At 38.7% G+C, this 23525-nt stretch overlaps 1 protein-coding gene across 2 annotated transcripts; it reads left to right on the top strand.

The window, feature by feature from the left end:
* Window positions 1-441: 441 nt before the first annotated feature.
* AADAT (aminoadipate aminotransferase) lies at window positions 442-23161 on the top strand. 2 transcript variants are annotated; one of them, XM_080796786.1, is made up of 14 exons: window positions 442-703; window positions 1020-1100; window positions 1756-1924; window positions 3102-3234; window positions 6517-6591; window positions 10856-11065; window positions 13107-13172; window positions 14505-14593; window positions 15061-15157; window positions 16193-16254; window positions 16520-16584; window positions 18675-18781; window positions 21270-21371; window positions 22326-23161. In XM_080796786.1, exons 2-14 carry the CDS (start codon window positions 1034-1036, stop codon window positions 22365-22367), a joined length of 1284 nt encoding a protein of 427 aa, XP_080652912.1. In that variant the 5' UTR covers window positions 442-703; window positions 1020-1033; the 3' UTR covers window positions 22368-23161. The 2 variants fall into 2 exon arrangements, with proteins under 2 accessions (XP_080652912.1, XP_080652911.1); XM_080796785.1 differs by lacking the exon at window positions 442-703 and having other exon boundaries at window positions 758-1100.
* The last annotated feature ends 364 nt before the right edge of the window (window positions 23162-23525 follow it).

Genomic DNA, 23525 nt, shown 5'->3' with positions numbered 1-23525 from the left:
CTTCTCCCATTGAGAGCTCACAGGGAAAACTGTGTTAGTGACCCAAAGAGATTAATCTAAGTTCTACGTCTAACTGAAGTCCATAATGAATAGTCAGAAAATCCAAGGGGAGGAAAGACAGTAAAATTTGAGGAGAACCTCAGAGTGATTCTTCCAAAATTTATTTCAACACTCTCCTCCCCATTCTAAAATGTTCAGATCTTGGACAAAGTGACGTTGAAAATCATCTGGGTCGCCTGGGTGACTTCCTGGGATAGTGCTATAGGTATTTTAGGGAAGGTCAGTATGAAACACAACAGTGTTCTATGGTGTGAGACGCACCAGCTCCTTCACCAGAGGACTCCAGGTAACCACAAGCCGCACGAATTGTGCGTACCAGACCAAAAACAGTTTAGGAAGCCTGCTGCAGTAGACGAAAGCAGCCACCAGATGGCACTCAACGATTAGGCTCGGGGGACTTCCGGGGCATGCCCCTCTCCTTCCCCCCCGCCCCCACCCTGCCCCCGGCAACTAGCCCCTCGGCGAGGTCCCAGGCCGGCATCCACGGCCACCCGACCTCTCTTGCGGTGACTCCCAGCTGCGAGGTCGAGTCGGGCCCGTTTTGAATGGACTCGGGCTCTGGCCCAGGACTGCAAAAGCCTCGCGCCCACGAGGCCATCACCCTGATCGCCCGGCTCGGAGGACGCTGACCCGCGGTGGGGAGGTGCGCAGGGAGGGTGATCATAGGCTGAGGCGCGGGGCGGGAGGGGGCGAGGCAGGCCCCCAACGAGGCGGGACCTGCACCGCCCCCAGCCCAGGCGGCCGCCCGAGGGTGCGGGGTGCGGGCCGCGAGTGCGAGCGACGCTGCGTCTGCGGAGCCCCGCGCCGGTGTGCCACCCGCCCCGGGCCCGCTCGGGAGCCAGACGCGGAGCGCAGCCTCCAGCCGGGGAGTTTCGACGGCGGGGTGGGTCCAAGCGAGTGGCGTTTCCAGAGTTCGGAGGCACTACTGGACGCGGCTATTTCGTTTTTCTGGTTTTCAGCTAGTATCAGAGACATGAATTACGCACGGTTCCTCACCGCCGCGAGCGCAGCGAGAACGCCTTCTGCCATCCGAGTCGCGAGTGAGTCCTGGGCCGGCGCCCCTCCTCCGTGGGCGGGAGGGGGAGGGGGGCTCTCGCAGAGCCTCCAGCGGCGGTGCCTTCCCGCGAACCTGAAACAGGGACAGACTTTGTTCTCTGAGAACTGGGCTGGAACAGAAGGCGGGGAATCGGGTATCTCTGCTCGAGTGTAGCCGTAACAGCATTAGAGACACGGGGTGTTGGAGGACGCCTCCTTGGAAGAGAGAGGGTGTGCCCTCTAGAAAGCCTCTTCCTGCAGGATGAGTAAGTAGGTGTTAGGCACAATAGGCAGATGTGCGCGGCGTGGAGCGGGCCTGGGAAACCTAAGAACAACGAGAAAGCCCCGAAGCCTGACGCGCAGGTAGGCGCTAAATGGAAGAGAGGAGGGTTTTCTGTCACTGCTTAACTTTGCTTCACTTGCTGGTTGCTATGCCTTAACTGGAAATCTCCATTCTTTAGTTCCTCCGCCAGTGAGGTAGGTGCAGAAAAAAGTAATTTTACGTGTTTATTTTAGACTAGTATTTTAAAATAGAATTTCTTAAAGTAGAAATTGTCCAGCTTTACAGTTTCATTGATCATAATGCAATATATTGAGCTACCTCTGCTTATGAAAGTCTTCAATGAAAGTGTTTCCTCTTCTCTTCTGTGTGTATTATAGCTGAGACACGGTTGAAGGCATCAAAATCAGTCATCTCCTTGGCTACTGGATCACCAAACCCCAACACGTTCCCTTTTAAGACTGCTGTTATCACCATAAAAAATGGAAAGCCCATCCAATTTGATGAAGAGATGATGAAGAGAGCACTTCAGTATTCTCAAAGTGCTGGGTAGTTATCAAAAGATAACATAATTTTGTTGGTTCACTTTCATGAGCAACATCCTAAGGCCCACTGATAAAGTAACGTGTCATTTTTAACTGGGTATTCCACAGGTAGAAAAGTTTGGGGCAGAGTTTTCAAAGATTAATTAAGAGCAACAGGTTTATTAAATGCTTCCTCCTCAGTGACTGCTTGACTTTAAATAATGGGGAGACTCAGAAAAGGCTTGTCAAAGGAAATACCATTGGAGCTGAGACTGGAAAAAAAATTGAGATAGCTAAGGGAAGAGAAGCAGGTTAGGAGAAAGGAGGAAAGGACAATCCAGGAAGCAGCAGTTCTGGGAGAAATTTTGTAATTACTGTGTTCCCTTAATAGTTGCAGACCCCTTATGCAAAAACTTTGCCCTCTGTTCAGGTGTCTTTAATATTTTCTAAGATTTTATTTATTTGAGAGAGAGGGAGAGACAGAGAAAGAAAACAAGTGGGGGGAGGGGCAGAGGAAGAGGGAGAAGCCAACTGCCCACTGAGCAGAGTCCAACCAGGGCTGGATCCCAGGACCCCAGGATCAGGACCTGAGCTGAAGGCAGATGCTTAACCAACTGAGCCACCCAGGCGCCCCCAGATGTTTTTAATTTCTTAAAAGCAAGCTGAAACACATGCTTTATGACTTTCCTTAGCTGATCTTCTTCCAATGATAAAGGGTAACGTATGGAGTGTCTACAAATTATACTTTATTAAAGTCTTCTTTGTGAAAGAAAAGTATATTGAAATATAACACATTATTTATATATGAATTATATGTAATATGTACAATAGGCCTTTCTTTCCATGATACAAAGATCTTGAGACTGAACTGCTAGATAGCCTAGGGAAATTTTCCTAGAACAAAGAATAGATTATGCAGTGAGTACTCTAGTGTACAAGAAAGAGAACTGGCTTTGTAATAAGACAGATGTAGATTCATCTCTCAGCTCATTTAATCTGAGCTGATTGACTTCATGTGAATTTCTTAGTCTCTAAGTCTGTTGCCTTGTCTTTTAAATAGGGTTATTAATATTGGCAAAAAGCATTTGAGGATTTTTAAATTGAATGAATAAAGTTCCTGGCATAAAGCTACCATTTAATTCTTGACTATAATTATTATGTTTTTTAATACTATCAATTTGAAAGTACGTTTTATGCTTTAGAATCCCAGAGCTGTTGTCCTGGCTAAAACACTTACAAGTAAAATTACATAATCCTCCCACCATCAATTATCCAGCCAGTCAAGGACAGATGGACATATGCATAACAGCTGGCAGCCAAGATGGTCTTTGCAAGGTAAGACTGAAAGGAAAGGGAACCCCACATTAAGAATCAAATATGTTCATAAATATAGTCACTTCTCACCTAAACATGAGAGGGTCATGTTTAATGAGTTACTGGTAGTCTATCATGTCTTTACGTAGAATTTTAAGGGGAACTTAAAGACATTCACCAACTGGATTTTTCGTAAGTGTAGATCATGTGGTTAATGTCCCAGAACTATGAGTCATTAAAACAAGAGTCCCATTAAGGAAGTACTCAAGTCCTACCAGAAGCTTAATGAGCACTGCTTAATGTCATCTGGCTCAGAGATTCAGGTTACATTTTGATTTATGTAGTTACGAAGTTTCACTAGGATTTTTAAAAATTTTTTTAGAAGGCGTATCCTGATACTCCTGAGAGGAAATGTTATTCCTTTGCCTGCCTGCTTAGTTCAACACCTGTGCTCACCACTGCTTACATCTGGTCTCCTCGGATGTGCTTTTGTAGAGCTAGGTCTATGTCTGTCCCTGACTTCTCTCTAGGTTAGTTCTTTTATCTACCCCCCACCCAGTTCCCTTTCTCTCTCTCTTATTCCATCTGCCTCTCTCCTGGGTTCCAGCAAGCTCACAGTTGTATAACCACCCCTGCGGAGTTCTCACAAGAGACAGCATCAGTGGTTCTCAGTCTCTTCTGTTTCTTTTTTCTTTTCCTTTTCATGAATAATTAGTCCCAGATAAAGATTCTCTATATTCAGTCTTCACATCTAGACTAAAAAGGACTCTTATTTATGTTAAACCAGAGTAGCTTTGTTTTTCTTTTTAGGAAAATGTAAAAGCTGAAATCTAGTTAGCTTTAATGAATTTTAAATTATTTTTATAGAATAATGTATTGAAGTAATAAGAATATAATTTTTCCTCCCTCTTTTTGTATTTAATTGGAGAAAAAGGGGGAATTAGCTACTGTTTGAGTGTTTGCTTGAAGACAAACATCTGGGATTCTATAGATTAATACGAACAAAGTTCTTTTTAATTAAATTCTTTTTTAAGAAGGTATACTAGGAACTTTTCTCAGAATGATGCTCAAAACGATTTTTTCATTATCTGTCGCAACATCAGTCATAACAAAGGAAGATAGCATAGATGGTCAGAAACACCAATAAGTCACTTACTTACAGACATGCTTATTACAGGGCCTTCATGGGAATCTGGTCTACTATTCCTTCCACTTTGTTCTCTAAGATAGATGTTACGTTAGGCACCTGTGCCTCTGTCTACCTCTATTAAACAGTGCTACCAGATAATAAACAGTCCTTCTTTTCATTTAGAGTATTTGACATTTTCATGTTCCCCAATTGACATGGAAAATATATGTGATTAGATTTTCATTTGATTTATTGACAACACACATGCCACCCAAGGAATTTGTTTGGTCCTAGGATGTCCTCTAAAGCCTGAATCACTTAGAAACGTTTCGGAGGAGGATGCTGCTTGTCATAAAATGCCAAAAGCTCATAAGGAAAAGGTGAAGGGAACATTATAGGCCAAAATCGGAAACAAAAGCCAGAATATCTATCTCAGTAGATAATGCCCATACTGTTTGTCATGAGATACAGGTTGTTAAAATGATAGGAAGGAGAGGCTTGAACTGAAGATTGTGACACACCACAAGGAAAGAAAAGATGATGCCATCAATTATGTAAGATTTCATTATAATGGACACCCCTTTGATTTAGGAGAGAAGTATCTATTGTCTAGATCATATTGTCGGCAAAATCTCTTAAGATTTGTGGAGCCTGTCTTATCTAACTTCTAAATATGCTTTCACATTGTTGATCTTACCATCCTTTCTGCAACACTCTTCTCTGGTTCTCCCGATACCTCATTGGCCCAGTTTGCCCTGCCTTTGCAGTGTCTTCCCCCTCTGCACATCCATCATTTATCAGAGTTCCTCAAGGCTCCATTCTCAAAACTCTTCTCCCCTGAACCCATGAACTCTCCCTGGGTGTCTCCATTCACACCCATGTGCTTGATCCTATGCTAGTAACTTCCAAGCTCCTTCCAAATCCATGTGTCCCATCTGTCTACCTGGTGCCATGACAGAATGTTTTAAAGGCATCTCAAACCAAAACACCCTCCTCACCTTGTCCCTCTCTCTGAGAGTTTGTGGTTCTGTTTTTCAGTAAACAGCATCACTCCCTCCATCTGTCTAGCTCTGTGGCCAGAAGTCTAGGAGTCATTCTTCATGCCTCCTCTTCGTCACTCCCCTGTAATCCATAATTGTGTTCTGTTGGTTTGGATTTCCTAAATATTTCTCAGTTCTCCTCTCCAGTTCCATCATCACTGTCTGTCAGGCTATATACCCATATCTCTCTCCAAAATTGCAGCAGGAGGGTCCCAGATAATCCTCAGGCTTCCTAGACTTTCCACATACATTCCCACTCACCTTTCATTCTTTCATAATGAAGCCAGAATGAGCTTCCCAACATGAATATGTGATAATCTGAGTCCCCCTTCCCAGCCTCTACCTGATATTCTTACTCGCCTCATGTGGCTTAAACGTCTACCTGGTGTTTCTCTGCCTACTTCTGTCTGATCTCACTCCACCCTCCTCTTTACATTTCCTCTTTAAGCCACTGAATTCTTTCAGTTTCTCAAAATGTACCTATTGTGATCCTCTATACCAACTCATCATTTCTAAAGGAAGCCTTCCCGGATCCCCCAAAGTCCCCAAATGCCCAAGTCCTCCTACAATGAGCCCTTAAAACCTCTGCATCTATACTTAACAGCACTTGTCATTGTTTTTAAATATACACTTAATTGAGTAATTATTTGGTTAGTGTCTAGCTTTCCCATTGGACGAGTAGCTCCATGAGGATAAGACCATGTTGCTATGCTCGTCATTTTGTCTCCATACCATACACAGGCTTGACTTACAGTAAATATTCAATGCATTTTCAAAGAAGGAATAAAATAAATATATGAATTTTAGGATCCAAACCAGTTATCTTACCCTAGAACAGAGTTTGGGAAACTATGGCTTGAGAGCCAAATCCAGCCCTCATCTGACTTTATAAATAGAGATTTATGGGAACTCAGCCACACCTATTGGTTTGTATATTGTCTTTGGCAGTTATCACTCTAGAGGCAGAGAAAAATAGTTGCAATGGAGATATTATGGCCCACAGAGTATGTACCATCTGGTACTTCACAGAAAATTTGCCAATTCCTACTGTAGAATCCTAGAATCCTTAAACTGAAAAGGGGATCTAAGAATGGAAACAATACTATCCAAACTAACCTATGCTTCTTTTGTTAGGTGTTTGAAATGATCGTTAATCCTGGAGATAATGTCCTCCTAAATGAACCTGTTTATTCAGGAACACTTCAAGCTGTGAGTACACATTTTTATAAAATGCAGCTCTCTTTTAATAAATAAAACATTACACCTTTAAAATTCTCTGTCTATGGCAAAGTAAAATAGTATCTTCCATCTGTAAATAGGAGAATCTTAAATGATGTTTGCAAAATATGTTAAATGTACCCTCTGCTTTATACATTTCTTCTTACAAAATCTAAGTGTAGGTGCTGAAATTAAGCTGTGCGAAATCACATCCAGCTTTCTTAATATTTCATGTGACATGCAACTTCATTTACAAAAAACATAACTTTTTCTTTACTTTTGTTACCATACATCTAAGTATAGTCATGTTATATGTCAATTTAATATAACTGTAAGCCAATATGGTGTAATTAGGAATTTCCACTCCAGTGTTAAATTAATGGGACTATAATGTCCAGAAGGAGGAAGCTGGTCATCCAGCTTTGCTATGCCGTAGTGAGAACACACCACTGACAAGTAGGATTTTCTGGGGCACAATACTTTAGGGTAGCCATGAACTGATTTGTGCAGGTCCTTAGGTTCATAGGCCTGGAACCAAAGGGTGGGAACTACAGGGAAGCTATTTCAACTCAATATAAGAACTTCCTAGCCATGAGCCTTTACCTGACTCCTGACTCCCTAAGGAAGGAAAGCACTACCCGTCACTTCAGGTGCCCAGAGTTACTCTCAGTTGTCATCTAACACCTAGCTTAAAGTAGGGGAGTGAATGAGGTGACCTTTATGCTCTGCTGATTCTAACTTCACAGATTCTCCTTTTTTTTTTTTGTCAAGTTTAATATTATCTTAAACAATTAATATAGAAAGCTATTCGCTAGTCTTAATGAAAGGCAGATTTTCTCAACACTCCTAAGTAGAGATGAAATTGATACTATTAAAAAATGCTTTTCCAAGTGAACAATCTGAAAAGAAAATTAAGAAAGCAATTCCATGTATAATAACAGCCAGAAGAATAAAATTCTGAGATTAAATCTAAGAAAGGAGGTAAAAGAGTTGTACATTAAAAACTATAAAACACTGCTCAAAGAAATTGAAGAAGACCCAAATAAATGGGAAAACATCACCTACCCATCAATTGGAAGACTTAATATTGTTTAGATATCAATACTACCAAAGCGAACTACAGATTGAAAATAATCCCTATCAAATTCCAGTAGACTTTTTTGCAGAAATAGAAAAGCCTGTTGTCAAATTCATATGGGACTGGAAGGAATCCAAATAGCCAAAACAATCTTGAAAAAGAACAATAAAGTTGGAGGACTCCCACTTCCTAATTTCAAAGCCAGCTTCAAAGCTATACTAATCAAAACAGTGTGGTACTGACTGGTACAAGGATAGACATATAGACCAGTGGAATAGAATTGAGAGTCCAGAAATAAACCCACACATCCGTGGTCATTTTATTTCGACAAGGGTACCAGAACTATTTAGTACAGAAAAAGTAATCTCCTCAACATAAGGTTCTGGGACAACTGGACTTTCACATGCAAAAGAAAGAAATTAGGCCCTTGGACCGTATAAAAGTTTAACTCAAAATGGATCAAAGACCTGAATGTAAGAGCTAAAACTATAAAAGCTTAGAGGAAAACATAAAGGCAAATCTTCCTGACCTTGGATATGGCACTAAATTCCTAGATACGGCACCAAAAACACAGGCAAAAAGAACAAAAAATAGATATACTGGACTTCATCAAAAATTGAAAACTTGTATGCCCTGAAGGACATCCTACAGAATGGGAGAAAATACTTGCAAGTCATATATCTGATAAGGACTTAGTATCCAGAATATATAAAGACTTCCTACAACTCAATAACAATAACAACAATAAAAGAACCTATTTTAAAAATGGACAAAAGTCTTGAATAGACATGTCTCCAAAGAAGATATTCAGGTTGCCAGTGAGCACAGAAAAGATGCTCAACGTCATCATTAGTCATTAGAGAAATGCAAATCAAAAACACAGTGAGATACTCCCTTAAATCTAATAGTATAGCACCTTCTTTCATGCAACGTAACAAGTGTTACTGAATCTGGTGTTGCTGGTGGAAATGTAAAGTGGTACATCCACAGTGGAAAAACAGTTTGTCAGTTCCTCAAAATATTAAACTTAGAATTACCATCTGACTCATTAGTTCAACTCCAAGTATATACCCAAAAAGAATTGAGAACTGGAGCTCAAACAGATAATTGTACACAAATGTTCATTGCGGCATTATTCATAATAGCCAAAAGGTAGGAGCAACTCAAATGTATATCAACAGGTGAGTGAATAAACAAACTGGCGTATACATATGATAGAATATTATTCGGCCATGAAAAGGAACAAAGTTTTAACACACACTTCAACGTGGGTGAACTTTGAAAACATTACACCAACTGAAAGCAGCCAGACACAACACAACAAATACCGAATTACTCCATGTATTGTTTCTTACATCTAAAATAGGCAGAGTCACAGAGACAGTAAGTTAGAGGTTACCGGGGCCCGGAGACAGGGCAGAATGGGGAGTTACTGCTTAACGGGTTTCTGTTTGGTGAAGAGAAGTTTCGGAAATCAGTAGTGATGATGGATGCACACATTGTGAATGTGATTAATGCCATGAACTGTACACTTAAAAATGTCAAAATTTGAAGGGCTCTTGGGTGGCTCAGTCGATTAAGCATCTACCTTTGGTCATGATCCTGGGATCCTGGGATCAAGCCCTGTGTGGGGCTCCCTGCTCAGCACTCCGCAGGGAGTCTGCTTCTCCTGCCCTCTTTGCCTACCAACCCATGCTCTCTCTTGCTCTCTCTCAAATAAAGTCTTTTAAGAAGAAAGCAAAATTTTTGTCATATCTATTTGCCACAATAAAAAAACTAAAGTAAAATAATTGCTTTTTCTTAATGATTGGATACTAATTTCGATCTGATACTAATTACTTTACTAAACTCTTTATGTAATGCCTGTGAATCTGAAACCAGTGTCTGTGTAATCAGCATCACGCATGCAAGCACAGATGTTTCCACATACCCAAACAGAAACTATGTGCCAGGCTATGAGGAGATTTGCTGGTAAGAAACATGTGTTTATTTCATGGCCCAATATTACTTTGTTTAATCATGGTAGATGTGTTTTCTTAGCCTAAGAACTTTTAACTTTGTCATGAAGTTGTGTGGATTATTCCCACTTAGTACATATTTCCACATTTGACTGCTAAGTGTCTGCTTACCTTTGAAAAATTTTTCTTCTGAGAACCTCACTCAAATTATTGTTATTTCTAAAGTTCCATTTTTTTTTCTTTATGTTCATCCAAGAATAAGATTCCACAAGATTTTTATAAAATTATGTCTGTAAGCAAGGCCACTCCTTGTGATTTCAGGCTTAGCCTTTGGTAAATACAAAATACTTCCATATACCTTGGTAAGCTGCTGCCCTGTTCCCCTCTGTGCCCATCACCACCCTGGCTTCCCTGCCCCACTCCTAAGACCACCCAGAACATCCCATGATACAGAATTAATGCAGGGGCCCCCAGGACTCTCTTCCAGTCAGGTACTGTTTCTGATGTGTCTGTGCTGTATCACCTGTTAAATATTTGGAATATCACCTCTGCTTGTAACTATTTTAGGTATTAACATAAAAGATGCTTTCTATGTTTAACGTTGTCCAAAAAAAAAAAATTTTGTTAATACAGATCTCTTTTGGAACCAGTTTTGATCATAATTCTAATGATAATTCAGTCAGGGGCTAGGTTATGCACTATAACAAACCACCCCAGTCTCCATGGCTTATGGCTAGAAAGTTTCTTTCTCCCACATTCTACATATCGACCAAAACGCAGCTGCTGCTCTCTTCCACGTCATCTCCATACCAAGCCCCAGGCTGATAGAAGCAACCTCTGTCTGGAGTATTGCCAGTCTTAGAGCAAAGGGAAAAGGGAACAGAGAACCACAAGCTGAATTTTAAAACTTCTGCTTGGACAAAACACACATCCCTTTGGCTTACAATTTACTGGCCAAAGCAAGACATATGGCCAGTCCTAACATATGAGCAAGGAAGTATCGGAACTGACGGGGGATATTTTTGAACAATAATGGAATCTACCCCAGGGCAACAATAAAATGAGACTATACCACCTCAAGCCTTTGAGTGTAGAGATGAGTGCAGGTTTATACATTAAAGGGTATAAATGGTAATATCCTTGGTTAGTAGAAGAACCAGTGACACATTTTGTAATCATGTCTGAATCTTGGACTTTTCTTTTTATTTGTGCTCAACAGCTGAAGCCACTGGGCTGCAACATCATTAATGTCGCCAGTGATGAATATGGGATTATTCCGGACTCCCTCAAAGAAGTACTTTCCAAATGGAAACCGGAGGAGTCAAAGAACCCTAAAAAAAACACCCCCAAATTTCTTTACACTGTCCCAAATGGTAACAACCCTGCTGGAAACTCATTAACAAGTAACCGCAAGAAGGAAATCTATGAGGTATTTTAAAAGAATACGTTCTGTGGGTATGTCCCTGTTTATTTTTGACCTTTGAGAAGAGTACCGTGCAAGCTCCATTTCTTATTTCTTATTATTACAAGGAAGATAATTTTTAATATAAAAAGAAGTCATCTATGCCTGAGGGTCCTAATAAATTGGAACACAAGAAATTACACAACCCTCGGTTAACTATGAGATTTTTCTTTTCCCTTAATTGATACTTTCATAAAAAAGAAATGGCATTTTTGACCTACTGTTAAATTTTATGAGTTTATGTAATCAAACCCCAAGTTTGATTTTTATTATTTTATTTTTATATTTTCCTCCTCTCTCTTCTCTTTCCTACTCCTTAGCATTTTAGGTTACAAAGAAATTCTTTAAAAATAAGAGGCATGCTCTTTTGTCAAGTCTCTTTTAGGTGTCTGATTATGATGTCTAAACTTTTCACAGCAAACATTTTTTTTTAAATATCAAACACATACCTTGCAGTACAAAATCTTTGAAAAATAAGAGAAATGTGCCTTTTGTAAAGTCTCTTTTATGTACCTTACTGTGCTCCCTAGACTTTTGCTACTAATAGCTTTTTAATATAAGTACCAAAGCCATATTAGACTATATAGAATGTGCAGTAGAATCATAAAGGAAGATTTCAAATAGCTTCTTTCACTCATTTTTGTTTGTGTGTGTCAAAATATTGTCTTGTTTTTCACATACTCCAGGGTTCTGTCCTGCGTTCTCCTCTTATTTACATTCTACCCCCAGATAGTCTCATCCATTTCTATGGCTATAAATTCCATTCTGAATAATAGGAATGCCTTTCCCCTGAACTCTGGACTTCTGTATCCAACTTCTCCATCCAGCTTCTGTTTCCAACATCTACCATGAATGTCTAATAGACATTTCCAACCTACCATGATTTAGTCCAGCCACATCCAATCTCCAATCCCAACCCCTGACATTCTCCATCTCTGTAAATAGTGCCACTACAAACAGTCACCCTTTATTCCTCTCTTTCTCTTCTCTTCCCCCACCACCCCCTACATCTAATCCATCTTGTGGACTCCACTACCGAATGGATCCAAATCCACCTGTTTCTCTCTTTTGCCCGTACTACCATGGTCTTCCCAACCACCACCTTCCTTCACTGGTCTATGAGGATAGTTTCCTCATTGGACCCCGGCTGCACTCAATTCTCCATCTCCAGCCAGTCATTCTTCACACAGCAGCCAGTCATATCTTTCCCCACCTGCCCCCAAATATAAATGTAAAGCCAGTGTTGTGGTCCTGTTTACAAACCTCTAGTGGATTCCTTTTGCAGTTAAAAGCAAATTCCTTCATCTGCTCCACAAAGCTATGTGACCTAGTAGTCTAATCTCAGACCCTGTCATCTCTTATCTTATCATCCCTCTTGCTGCAGGCCACTTTGTCCTTCTGAGGTCTTTTTTTTTTTTTAAGATTTTATTTATTTATTTGACAGAGATCACAAGTAGACAGAGAGGCAGGCAGAGAGAGAGGGAAGCAGGCTCCCTGCTGAGCAAAGAGCCCGATGCGGGACTTGATCCCCGGACCCGGAGATCATGACCTGAGCTGAAGGCAGCGGCTTAACCCACTGAGCCACCCAGGTGCCCCTGTCCTTCTGAGGTCTTGTGTTATCTTGTCAGAAAGGGCTTCCCAATGATTCAGACTGAAACAGCTACCCAATCTCTCTCTCTCTCTCTCTCTCTCACACACACATATATCACCCTGTTTATCACCCTTCTTAGCCCCTAAAACCTCCTGTGTAATATTTCTTCTCTTCATTATCCATTGGCTTATGTATACTGTCTTTCCCAGAACCTTGAATTTAAGTTCCGTGAGAAGAGCTTTCAGTGAGTGCCTCGTTCATCTCTTTATCTTCGTTGTCTAGGACAAGGGGCACTCAGTAGCTTCTTGAATGAATGGATGAATGAATGAATGAATGAATACAAAGAATTATGATTCCAAGTGATTTTCAGCTTAGGTGGTTCTTAAAAATTAAATATACTACTTTAACTTTTTTTAGCTCGCAAGAAAATATGATTTCCTCATCATAGAAGATGATCCTTACTATTTTCTCCAGTTCAGCAAGGTAAGTGATGATGTGAATTTATTTCACAATTAGAATATAAACCTGTAAGTTATTACACTGACTTGACTTTAGCCTGGTTTTGGAGTGGGAGCTAATCTATCTTTACATTGAAATTAAGTAAAATTATTAATAATTTGCTACCACTCCAATCTTTAGTCTTTCAGTTTTGTCATGGAATTAATACTTGTCATGTCTGGTATTACTGCTCTTTCCAGAAATGACTTACCTTTAAAATAGTAGCTAGTGCTCTATACCATGCCTTTGGGCAAACAGAGTGAGTCAGGGCTGATGGACTTCTCAAACTCCAGATCCTAGTGCATGGTTTTTTAAACATCATACCAGGGATGTGAAGTAGGTTCCATTTTGGGAACTATAGTCTGTTTGCAGTGGCTGACTGAAATGGTGTCTGACAAGGATCTAAAAGAGAAAGATGGCCGTGCTCAATTAGCAGTGTCCATTAAGGACACAGGGGAATGCGTTATCGGCAGAATGCCACGTATTTAGCAGAATGCCACGTATTTAGCTTATCTGTCACTGAAGGCCTGGATCTTACCTGCAGAATAATGGATTTTTAGGTTCTTTTTCACTATATGTGCCACTTTTCATGAGCACGGTCTCCTAATAGACAGCAGTAGTAGCACAGACTCCCACTGATATCTTCAAAATCAGACATTGTCTTTATTTGCTCTCAGGGCTTCAGAGAACATCTACTTGGATTCAGTGCTCCCTTTAAATCTACTGAAAAAGAACAAAAACCCTTGATTTTTCTGTATAGTTTGCCGACTATCACATCTACCTACCTACTCCCTACCCTCCACATGACCTGGCCTCTTTTGCTGTGTGCATCTACTTTTGAAGTAAATACTGAAGTCCATATTGCAGATTGACTACATTTCTCATCTTGTTTTATCTTTCTAGCTGTTCTAAGGATCATCATTCTCTCTTGAAGCAACCCTCAATGTTGTTGTCCCTCTTCATTTTGATCTAATCCAAATGAGTTTTTCTTGAATCCTTCCTCTAAATCTGTTAATCCTGGATCTCAACCTTTGAGCCTAGGAGGGCCTGTTTGAGGTTTCCCTAAACTCATAATAATAGCATCTTAAGCAAATGAGTAAACTCTTCTTTGTTTTTGGCAGAAAAGCGGCAGAGCTAAGCAGGTACTCACTAAAGAACATGCATCTTAGTTTCTTATTCCATTTTAAAGGTTGTGACTAAGGTAACAGAAAAGATGGTTGTGTTACTTCTATCGGAATCTACACCCTCTCAATTCCCTACACAAAATAATTACACAGTCACTAAACAGAGTTCTCAACCAATATGTATTTTTTCCAGTTCAAGTCCTGGGCACCAACATTTCTTTCCATGGACGTTGATGGGCGTGTCATCAGAACGGACTCTTTTTCAAAAGTCCTCTCCTCTGGGTAAGGCTTTGTGTCTTAATTTATGGCCAGATCTAAAAAAGATAGACTTTACCTGAGTGTCTTTTAGTCCAATTATTTCTCATTTAAGATGCTAGTATCCCTGCTTACTTTAAAACATCAGTTTGATTACTGATTTTAATATATTTATATGCCTTTTCTTTCTTTACCCATCTGCAGTAATCAAAGGTATTTGGGTGTTAATCTAAAGTTGTAGTGGGACTGGTCAGGTTTTGCATTTCATATATGAAAGAACACATTTCAATATACTTGGTCAGACTTGCGTTCCATTTTAAATGTACACTTAAATTTGGATTTTAAATAACAAGTAGCTAGATTTATTAGAATGTTTTAATTGTCTAGGCCCATTTGTCCCCAAGTCACAACTATCTTCCTAATGAAATAAGTAAAGTAACATGTATTAATTGTTAACACAGAATTGGTCTTGTGCCTTTTCTCTTTTTATGTAGGTTGAGAATAGGGTTTATAACTGGTCCAAAACCCTTGATAGAGAGAGTTGTCTTTCACACACAAGTCTCAACCATGCACCCCAGCACTTTTACACAGGTAAGGACAATGTCAGAAATAGGAGGGTTTGGGTTTTTGTTTTGTTTTTTTAAGCAATCAGAACAGAAAGTAGATGTTAGCGAGTAAGACTGAGTAAAGGTGTCAGGGAGAGAAATCACTGATACAGAATCTCGTGTTCTGATATGACTGTATTAGAAGATAAAATACCACAGATGTTTACTCTAAAAGGCAGATGAGATGGGGTGCCTGGGTGGTTCAATGGGTTAAAGTCTCTGACTTCAGCTCAGGTCATGATCCCAGGGTCCTGGGATCAAGCCCCACATCAGGCTCTCTGCTCAGAGGGGAGCCTGCTTTCTGCCCCGCCTCCGCCTGCCTCTCTGCCTACTTGTGATCTCCATCTGTCAAATAAATAAATAAACTCTTTAAAAAAAAAAAAAAGGCAGATGAGAATTGAATTAACCTAGTGTTACTTTGTAGCATAAAATGTCCCCATGTCTTATCAATTTAGTTTTTTTCCCATATTTTTTGTGCCTATTATCAACAAAACTTCACTATCCATCTATAGGATTTAGAACTTCCATTTTATATAGAAAAATCACTGAAAATGTTACACAACATGTATCTACTATGTATTTTTTAACAAATTTAGAGAAGCAATATAGTATGGCAACTAATAGCATGGATCTGGAGCTAGACAGTCTAACTTGAATCCAGGTTCTGTCTCTCACTAACTGTGTGGCCTTGGGAAAGTTCATTTAACCCTTGTGCCTTGGTTTCCTCATCAGTAAAATAGAAATAATAGCCTAATAAGGTTATTACAAAAATTAAATTAAAATGTATTAATATATTACAGTAGTTTCTGGCCAATAGCAAGTATTACATAAATATTTATTATTTTATTGTCACTGTTATTAATTAACATTTATTATAAATCACCGTGTAAATCTTGGTTCAGTTTGTTATATTTTCTTGTGGTTTACAGGTAATCAAGAGTGATTTGCTTTTTATATTTGGCAAAAAAAAAAAAAATTAGAGGCCAAACCATAACATTTGTTATCATCTTATCTCTTTTAGCTTCTGATCTCACAGCTTCTACACCAGTGGGGAGAAGAGGGTTTCCTGGCTCATGTAGAGAGGTATTACATGTTAGCTTCCATATTTTACATAGACATTGGCTTCCCTTTATTAATTTTCATTAGAATTATTCCAAAATGGAGGAAAAAATGCAATGGTAAAAATTTTGCCACCAAACAGGTCAAATAAACATGCTCTATTCCTTTTTCAAGCGTTCAATGTTTTAATCAAGATAGAAAACAGATTCTTATAGACTGAGCTCCAGAGCCTTCTGGTGTCTTCAGTCAGTGAACTAAACACATGCTTTTCATTGTTTCCTTCTTCTAGGGTTGCTGATTTCTATATGAACCAGAAGGATGCAATAGTGGCAGCTGCAAACAAATGGTTAAGTGGTGAGTGGAATATCCATCCTGCCCTGTGATAGACACCAGCACTTTTACGAGTGGGGGGTAAACACTGCATAGTTATTGTTAATAATCTTGGGAGAAGAGAAACAAGAGTCCAGGAGTATTCTTGTCAAGTACTGTCACCCTATAAGCAATCTTAGAAGTAATAGTCTGCAAACCCTATCACTGTTCTGCCTATCTCTACTTTTTCTGTCTGCTGCAAAGAATTTGTGGCTTAAAGGGGGGAAAAAAGAACTTTTAGTCTAAAAATCAGCTAGCAGTAACTTAAAGCTAAATGATGGTGATACTCAAAGGTTTTAGAGTTACTTCAAATTTTCCCCCAAACAGCAGAGGAATTGCCAAACAATTTTCTAAGACTTTTGTTTTAATAGTATAACCTAAGGCAGTTCTCTCATTATAAATTATTTGCATTAATATCATTAGCATCATTTATCTAATAGTATTTATTGCTAATTTGATTGCAGGATGATTTAGATTTAATTTTCTATTAATGAATTACGTGTTGGTTTTTATTTTAAGATTTTGTTTATTTATTTGACAGAGAGAGATCACAAGTAGGCAGAGCAGCAAGCAGAGAGAGAGGGGGAAGCAGGTCTCCTGCTGAGTAGAGAGCCGATGTGGGGCTCGATCCCAGGACCCTGAGATCATGACCTGGGCTGAAGGCGGAGGCTTAACCCACTGAGCCACCCAAGCACCCCAACGTGGTTTTAATTATATCATTAAAAAAGCTTTTGGTGTGAATAATAGTAAACAAAAAATCAGTTCCTTATTTCTGTCATATCTTGTTCCCTATAAATTCCTGGTAAATAAAGAATTACCATTTTAATAAGAGTACTATTCTACCACTTTGTACAGTGGCATTAAAGATCAGGTTCTAGGGGCATCTGGGTGGCTCAGGCAGTTAAGCATCTGCCTTCGGCTCAGGTCATGATCCCAGGGTCCTGGGATAGAACCCCTGTGTCACGCTGTCTGCTCAGTGGGGAGCCTGCTTCTCCCTCTGCCTCTGCCTAATGCTACTCCTGCTGTGCTCCCTGTGTCTCTGTGTCAAATAAATAAATAAAATCTTTAAAAAAAAAAAAAAAAAGAACAGGTTCTAATCAAAAGCAAGTTTTAAAATAACTGTCCTTCCTTCTTGGTTTCTGTATCCTAATACCCAGTGAAACATAAAGCCTGCAAATACTTCTGGTATGATTGCATTTTAAGTACTTCTTTTCATAATCAATTATATTCTGATAAAAACTCTAACCCATCAGACTTCAAAACTATTGTATAAATGACAGAATTTATTGAAGTACTGGAAGAATCTGGAAGGAATCGAAGAATCTTCTCCTGTAATTGAAAGAGCTGTAGTTGGGGGCACCTGGGTGGCTCAGTGGGTTAAGCCGCTGCCTTCGGCTCAGGTCATGATCTCAGGGTCCTGGGATCGAGTCCCGCATCGGGCTCTCTGCTAGGCAGGGAGCCTGCTTTCCTCTCTCTCTCTCTGCCTGCCTCTCTGCCTACTTGTGATCTCTCTCTGTCAAATAAATAAATAAAATCTTTAAAAAAAAAAAAAAAAAAGAAAGAGCTGTAGTTGGCTTCAGTATGGTTCTAACTAAGGGAAGTAGACACAGGCCTTAGAGTCCTTGCACTACCCTAAGACTGACTAAAATTGGAAATATATTCAAGAATCTCCCTCTCTTCCTTCATCCCAGTCTCTCTCTCTTTTTTTTTTAAAGATTGTGTGTATTTATTTGATGGAGAAAGAGACAGCTAGAGAGGGAACACAAGCCAGGGTAGTGGGAGAGGGAGAAGCAGATTCCCCAATGAGCAGGGAGCCAGGTGTGGGACTGATTCCTGGACCTGGGCTGAAAGCAGATGCTTAACTGACTGAGCCACCCAGTCACCCCTAGTCTCTTATTTTTTAAATAAACTCAGAACTTCAATTCATTAAATTCTATGTTTTAAAAAATGATATCCCCAAAGGAACTTTTTTTGGACATACTAATTGACAGTTCCTGCAATTATGCATTAATTGATATATTTGATATCATCTAAAGGGGGTTTAGCATATATTTATTCTCTTTTTTGGTTTGTAGGTTTGGCAGAATGGAATGTTCCTACTGCTGGAATGTTTTTATGGGTTAAAATTAAGGGCATTTCTGATGTAAAACAACTGATTGAAGAAAAAGCCATTAAGAAAGAGGTAAGGGGGGGATTATACTTCTTCTTTAGAGTGATTTTTCACTTAAAATAAAAATGGAGATATTTAGCATTGCCTTCTATCCCAACCCATAATATTTTAATATCAGATGTTATCTCATATTTCTATATCTTTTATTTCTAATAATATTATCTCATTGTTAAAATCAAAATAGATTTTTGAGTTATATAATTCTTCTTCTGGTCTACATTAATGGAAATATAGTCATTCATCTCAGCTACCGGTTAGTTCAGTGGCTAAGAGCAGAGGGTTTTTTCCTCTGATTTAAGTAAGTAAAGCATGCTAGCAAACTTGGAAAATTCATGACAGTATAATGAAAAATGTTTAAATAGCCCATTATTTCACCACCCCAATTTTGTGGCCATTTGTGGTATATTTTCTTGAAGAGCTTGTCTATATGTAGTATTTTGGCTGTGCAGTTATTTTCCGTGGTTAAAATTACACAGAAAAGTTTGTATCCTGTTATTTTCACCTAAAATTGGGCTGTAAGGATTTCTTCCAGGCTTTTCGTTCTCTCCATTTGTATTTAAATCTACTTAGTTATTCAGAGGCATTGACTAATGTGGAAAATCTAAATATTTTTCCATGTAGCTGTCCAATTTACCTAACAGAGTATCCTTTCTCCATGAATTAATGCTTTTGTCATGTTTGCCTGTCTTTTGTAAACTAAGATATATTTCTAGGATCCCTTTTGTTTTGAAAAGTAAGTACAAGCAAGCAGATTGTGTTAACACTGGCACAGGACCATGCTAGTGCATAAGAGATGAGGTAGTGTGGATGCTAGAAAATTGATGGCTAGAGGTCAGACCTGGGACAGGTCTGGGAGCTGACTACCTGGGCTTCAAGTCATGCGTCCTCTCTAACCATCTTACTTGAGGGCAGGACTCCTGCTTCATTCATTGTTCTAATCCTACTAATTCTATACAGTAGGTACTCAGTAAATACTGACTTATTTCAAAGAAATACATTTTAGCATCATAAATCAGTTTCGTGTTTTCTTTGCTTTTCTGTCAATGCCATTATCATCAGGATCATTTGGTAAGTGGCTATTTGTATGTATCTCTGAGGTAGGTGCTAAGGACACAGAACTCAGACTTTCTCATCGTTTTTTCGGTACTCTCCATCTATCCCATATATCCTGCTGCATTTACCTTTACTTTTGCTAAATAATCTTCAACCTTACAGCTACAACCTTAGCCCAATTCTGGTCATCTTACAAGGAGATTTTCACTATTCCCCCCTTCTCTTACAGCTCCTTGCTTGTACTATACACCCCAGTATTTTCCACTATATTGAGAGAAATGATGATTTTCATTTGATTGTTAATCAAGACAGAAACCTATCTTCTGCCTTGAAATCTCTTCCCCAGAATGCCCCAAACCATTTCACTCCCAAGTCACCTTACTCTAGTAGACAGTGTGCAGATGGACACTACATAACCACAGTGAATGCTCTCGGAGCGCGTGATTGGACGACATAATAACCTCAAAGACCTACCACACCTGAAGTTTATTTCTGACTCACATAAAACTTTCAAAGATGTGATCTTCAGCCACCTCTGCTCCAACCAGCAATTCAGAGACACGGGTTCTTTCCTTCTTGCTGCTGTTCAGTCTTCGTGCATGTTTTCCACAATGGCTGTAAAATGGAAAGAGTGTGACGGATCACACGGGGGACGATTTCGCTGGGCAAGGCCTGGAAGTGGCATGTGTCACTTCACATCCATGGGATAGGATTCGATCATGTGGCCACACATAACAAGAAAGAAGTTGGGCAACAGAATATATGTGTGCACCAGGAAACAGAGGGAACGGAGTTCGCAGTTGGTGAGCCACGCGCCACAGTGCTCACGTCAAGAATAGCAGTTGTTCCCACTACTGTCTTGACGTATACTTAAGTCACATTTTTATTCATTCACTCTATGTATTAGAATTTTTACCTCCTTTCCGTTCTTCAACTGGACCAATTTTCTTCCCATCTCAAGGCCTTTACATTCTCCTTTCCCTAAAATACTCTTTACCCACTTTTTGCTCTGCCAACACCTACTTACCATCCAAGTCCCCACTTAAAAGCCACTTCCAAATTTGATAACTTAAAAATGGTGTCTCATTGTTTGAATTTATATTACTTTCCTAGTTTGTTTACCATTTATTCATGTTTGTTACCATTTCTGTTTCTTTTATAAGCTGTCTTTTGCCCATCAAAGCTAGAATTTTAGTGTTTTTCTTCTCAGTTTCTGTATATTCTTTAGATGGAGAATAGGGAGCATTTGCCATATTTACTGTAAACATTTTTCCAGATTCTGTGTTTAGTTTTGTTTCACGTAGGACATACAGAGTTTTTACATAAAATGATTTTTCTCATGATTTTTAAAATTGTTTTTAAATGTAAAAACTCTTTCCCCTCTCTGAGATTGGATCTACCTATATATTCTTTTAGTAATTCACTTATTTTCCATTAATTCTCTTAGATATTAATGCTTCCTGGAAATATTTTCTACGTTGATAGCTCAGCTCCTAGTCCTTACTTTAGAGCGTCCTTCTCTTCAGCTTCTCCAGAGGAGATGGATGTGGTGAGTACAATATTCTCTTCAGAGTAACACTAGATATCAATTCTGCTTTTTGGTGCATGTGTTCCTTTTGTGAGTTACAACATTATTTAACGTCCTCTTGGGTTTCTGAAAAACAGGTATCACTTGAAAATTCATGAGTTACTATTAAAAGACACACTTTAATAGCAGCAAATAGACACAGGCATGAGACCAAGTTGGAGTTAAATTTCATCATCTTCATGAACTATTTTCAGACTTGCTGAACCATGCTGGCAGATTACTAACAAGTTATGAAGAAAACTTCTTTCCTCCCTTCATGGAATTAGTCTGAGCCAAATTCAGCACACATTCATGAAAGCCATTAGTCCCTTTCTGTGAAGAAAAATTTATCAGCAAGAGTCAAATACAATAATATTCCTAAATTAATTACAAGTCTGGGTTTAGCCAAAATAACAAGAAACAAAGAAACGAGTTTTTAAGGACTGCATGTCTGGGGGTCGAAATAGAAGAGGCATAAATTGAATGGTGCCATTAACCTTGAGAAGAGTCTACTTGCCCTTGCAGATGGATTGGTTCTTCATGTTCTCTATTTGTTTTCTCATATCATTAAATATGCTTTTCATAAGTTACCTCTGCTTTTATATATGAATAAAAGTTAGACAATTGAAATGGTATAGAATGTGTATGCAGGTGAGATTATATGAAAAAATAATTTGTGTTGTGGGAAAAATGGAAAACAATGATCTCGAGGGCTGTAAAAACAAACAAAAATCTGGGAATCTGACATGCTTATCTCTATATAAATTAGTGGACATTGATGGCATCCTACCCAGATAAACCTGATGTTAAATTTGACTTTTCATTGCCTTATCTCAACCAAAGATGAATACTCTTCTTTTGAATTTTTTAAATTATCACAGACTTTTCCTAAGTAGCATCCTGATTTTGCTAATTCTTATCTCTTTTCCATTTCAGGCCTTCCAGAGATTAGCCCAACTTATTAAAGAATCTTTATGAAGAAATCAAACTCTATGAAGAAACCAAAATGTTTCATGGATTTTCCAGATAAATTATTTTTAGCTTTTAGCAGGAAGAAATCATTGGCTTCACACTTACAGACTGGATTTCAAGAAGCATGTCAAATCTGCAGTAATTTAACTATACAACTTTTAAAGTGCCCTTAAATTCATCAGATTGACAAAATATTTTTATAATCCACTTATACCTTTTGATAAATTTTCATCCTGAAAAAGTGATTCTTATCCTGGATTTTACTGTAAAGAATTCTAGTCGTTTTATGATTCCTCATAAATTTTCCTTGAAACTAATATTTTACAATAAATTATTTTGAAAATGTAAGAAAATAAATTCAAAATGGTATAGAATGTGGACTTTCTCTATTTTTAGGAAAGTTTAATGAAAGCTAATTATAAAAATTGTTAAAACTTGATCATTATAAGTGATTTTCAGTTAAGAGTACCACAGACATTATGTTGTGCCATAGAAATCCCTTTAAAATAAAATTCTGAAACTAAGCACAGCTAAAGGCATCAGACTTATTAATTCTAAATAAGGAAGAGAGATCAGAGACTTTAAAATCTTTGCTACACTGTATTTTCATAATACTACACAATTCACAAAAATAATTGTTAGCAGCTATGTCATTGAAATGTACTAATGTCATTGAAATGTAAAAAAAAATTTTTTAGGCTATACTTTTTAATGATTTTCTTTCTCACCTTTTCAGGTCTTTATTTTTCCCATCTAATTGTTAAAGCGATACATGTTCATTAAAAATTTTTCAAACAGTAGAGTATAAGTGATAAGTAAATGCCGCTTGTTATCTCACCCCCAGTGATACCTGCTGTCAGCATTTAGCCTCCATCCTTGTAGATGTTTTTCTATGTTTGTGCATGTTACAAGTAAAAGAACAGGATCTCATTACAGCAGAGTATCATAAATACCCATAAATATTTGCTTTCTATTGCTGTGTAACAAACTACAGCAGTGTTCCAAGATCCAGTAATTGTAAAGTCATAAGTTTCTTTAAGGAATTAGGAAGTCATTGTCATTTAGGACTTCCTTTGTGTATACAGGCATACCCCAGAGATGTTGTGGGTTTGTTTCCAGACCACTGCAAAAAAAACAGATATCACTATAAAGCAAGTCAAGTGA

Source organism: Martes martes (assembly GCF_963455335.1).
Source record: "Martes martes genome assembly, chromosome: 2".
In the NCBI taxonomy this organism is placed as follows: domain Eukaryota; kingdom Metazoa; phylum Chordata; class Mammalia; order Carnivora; family Mustelidae; genus Martes; species Martes martes.
Note: the sequence above shows the minus strand (reverse complement) of the source record. Positions and strands in the feature narration are given on the sequence as shown.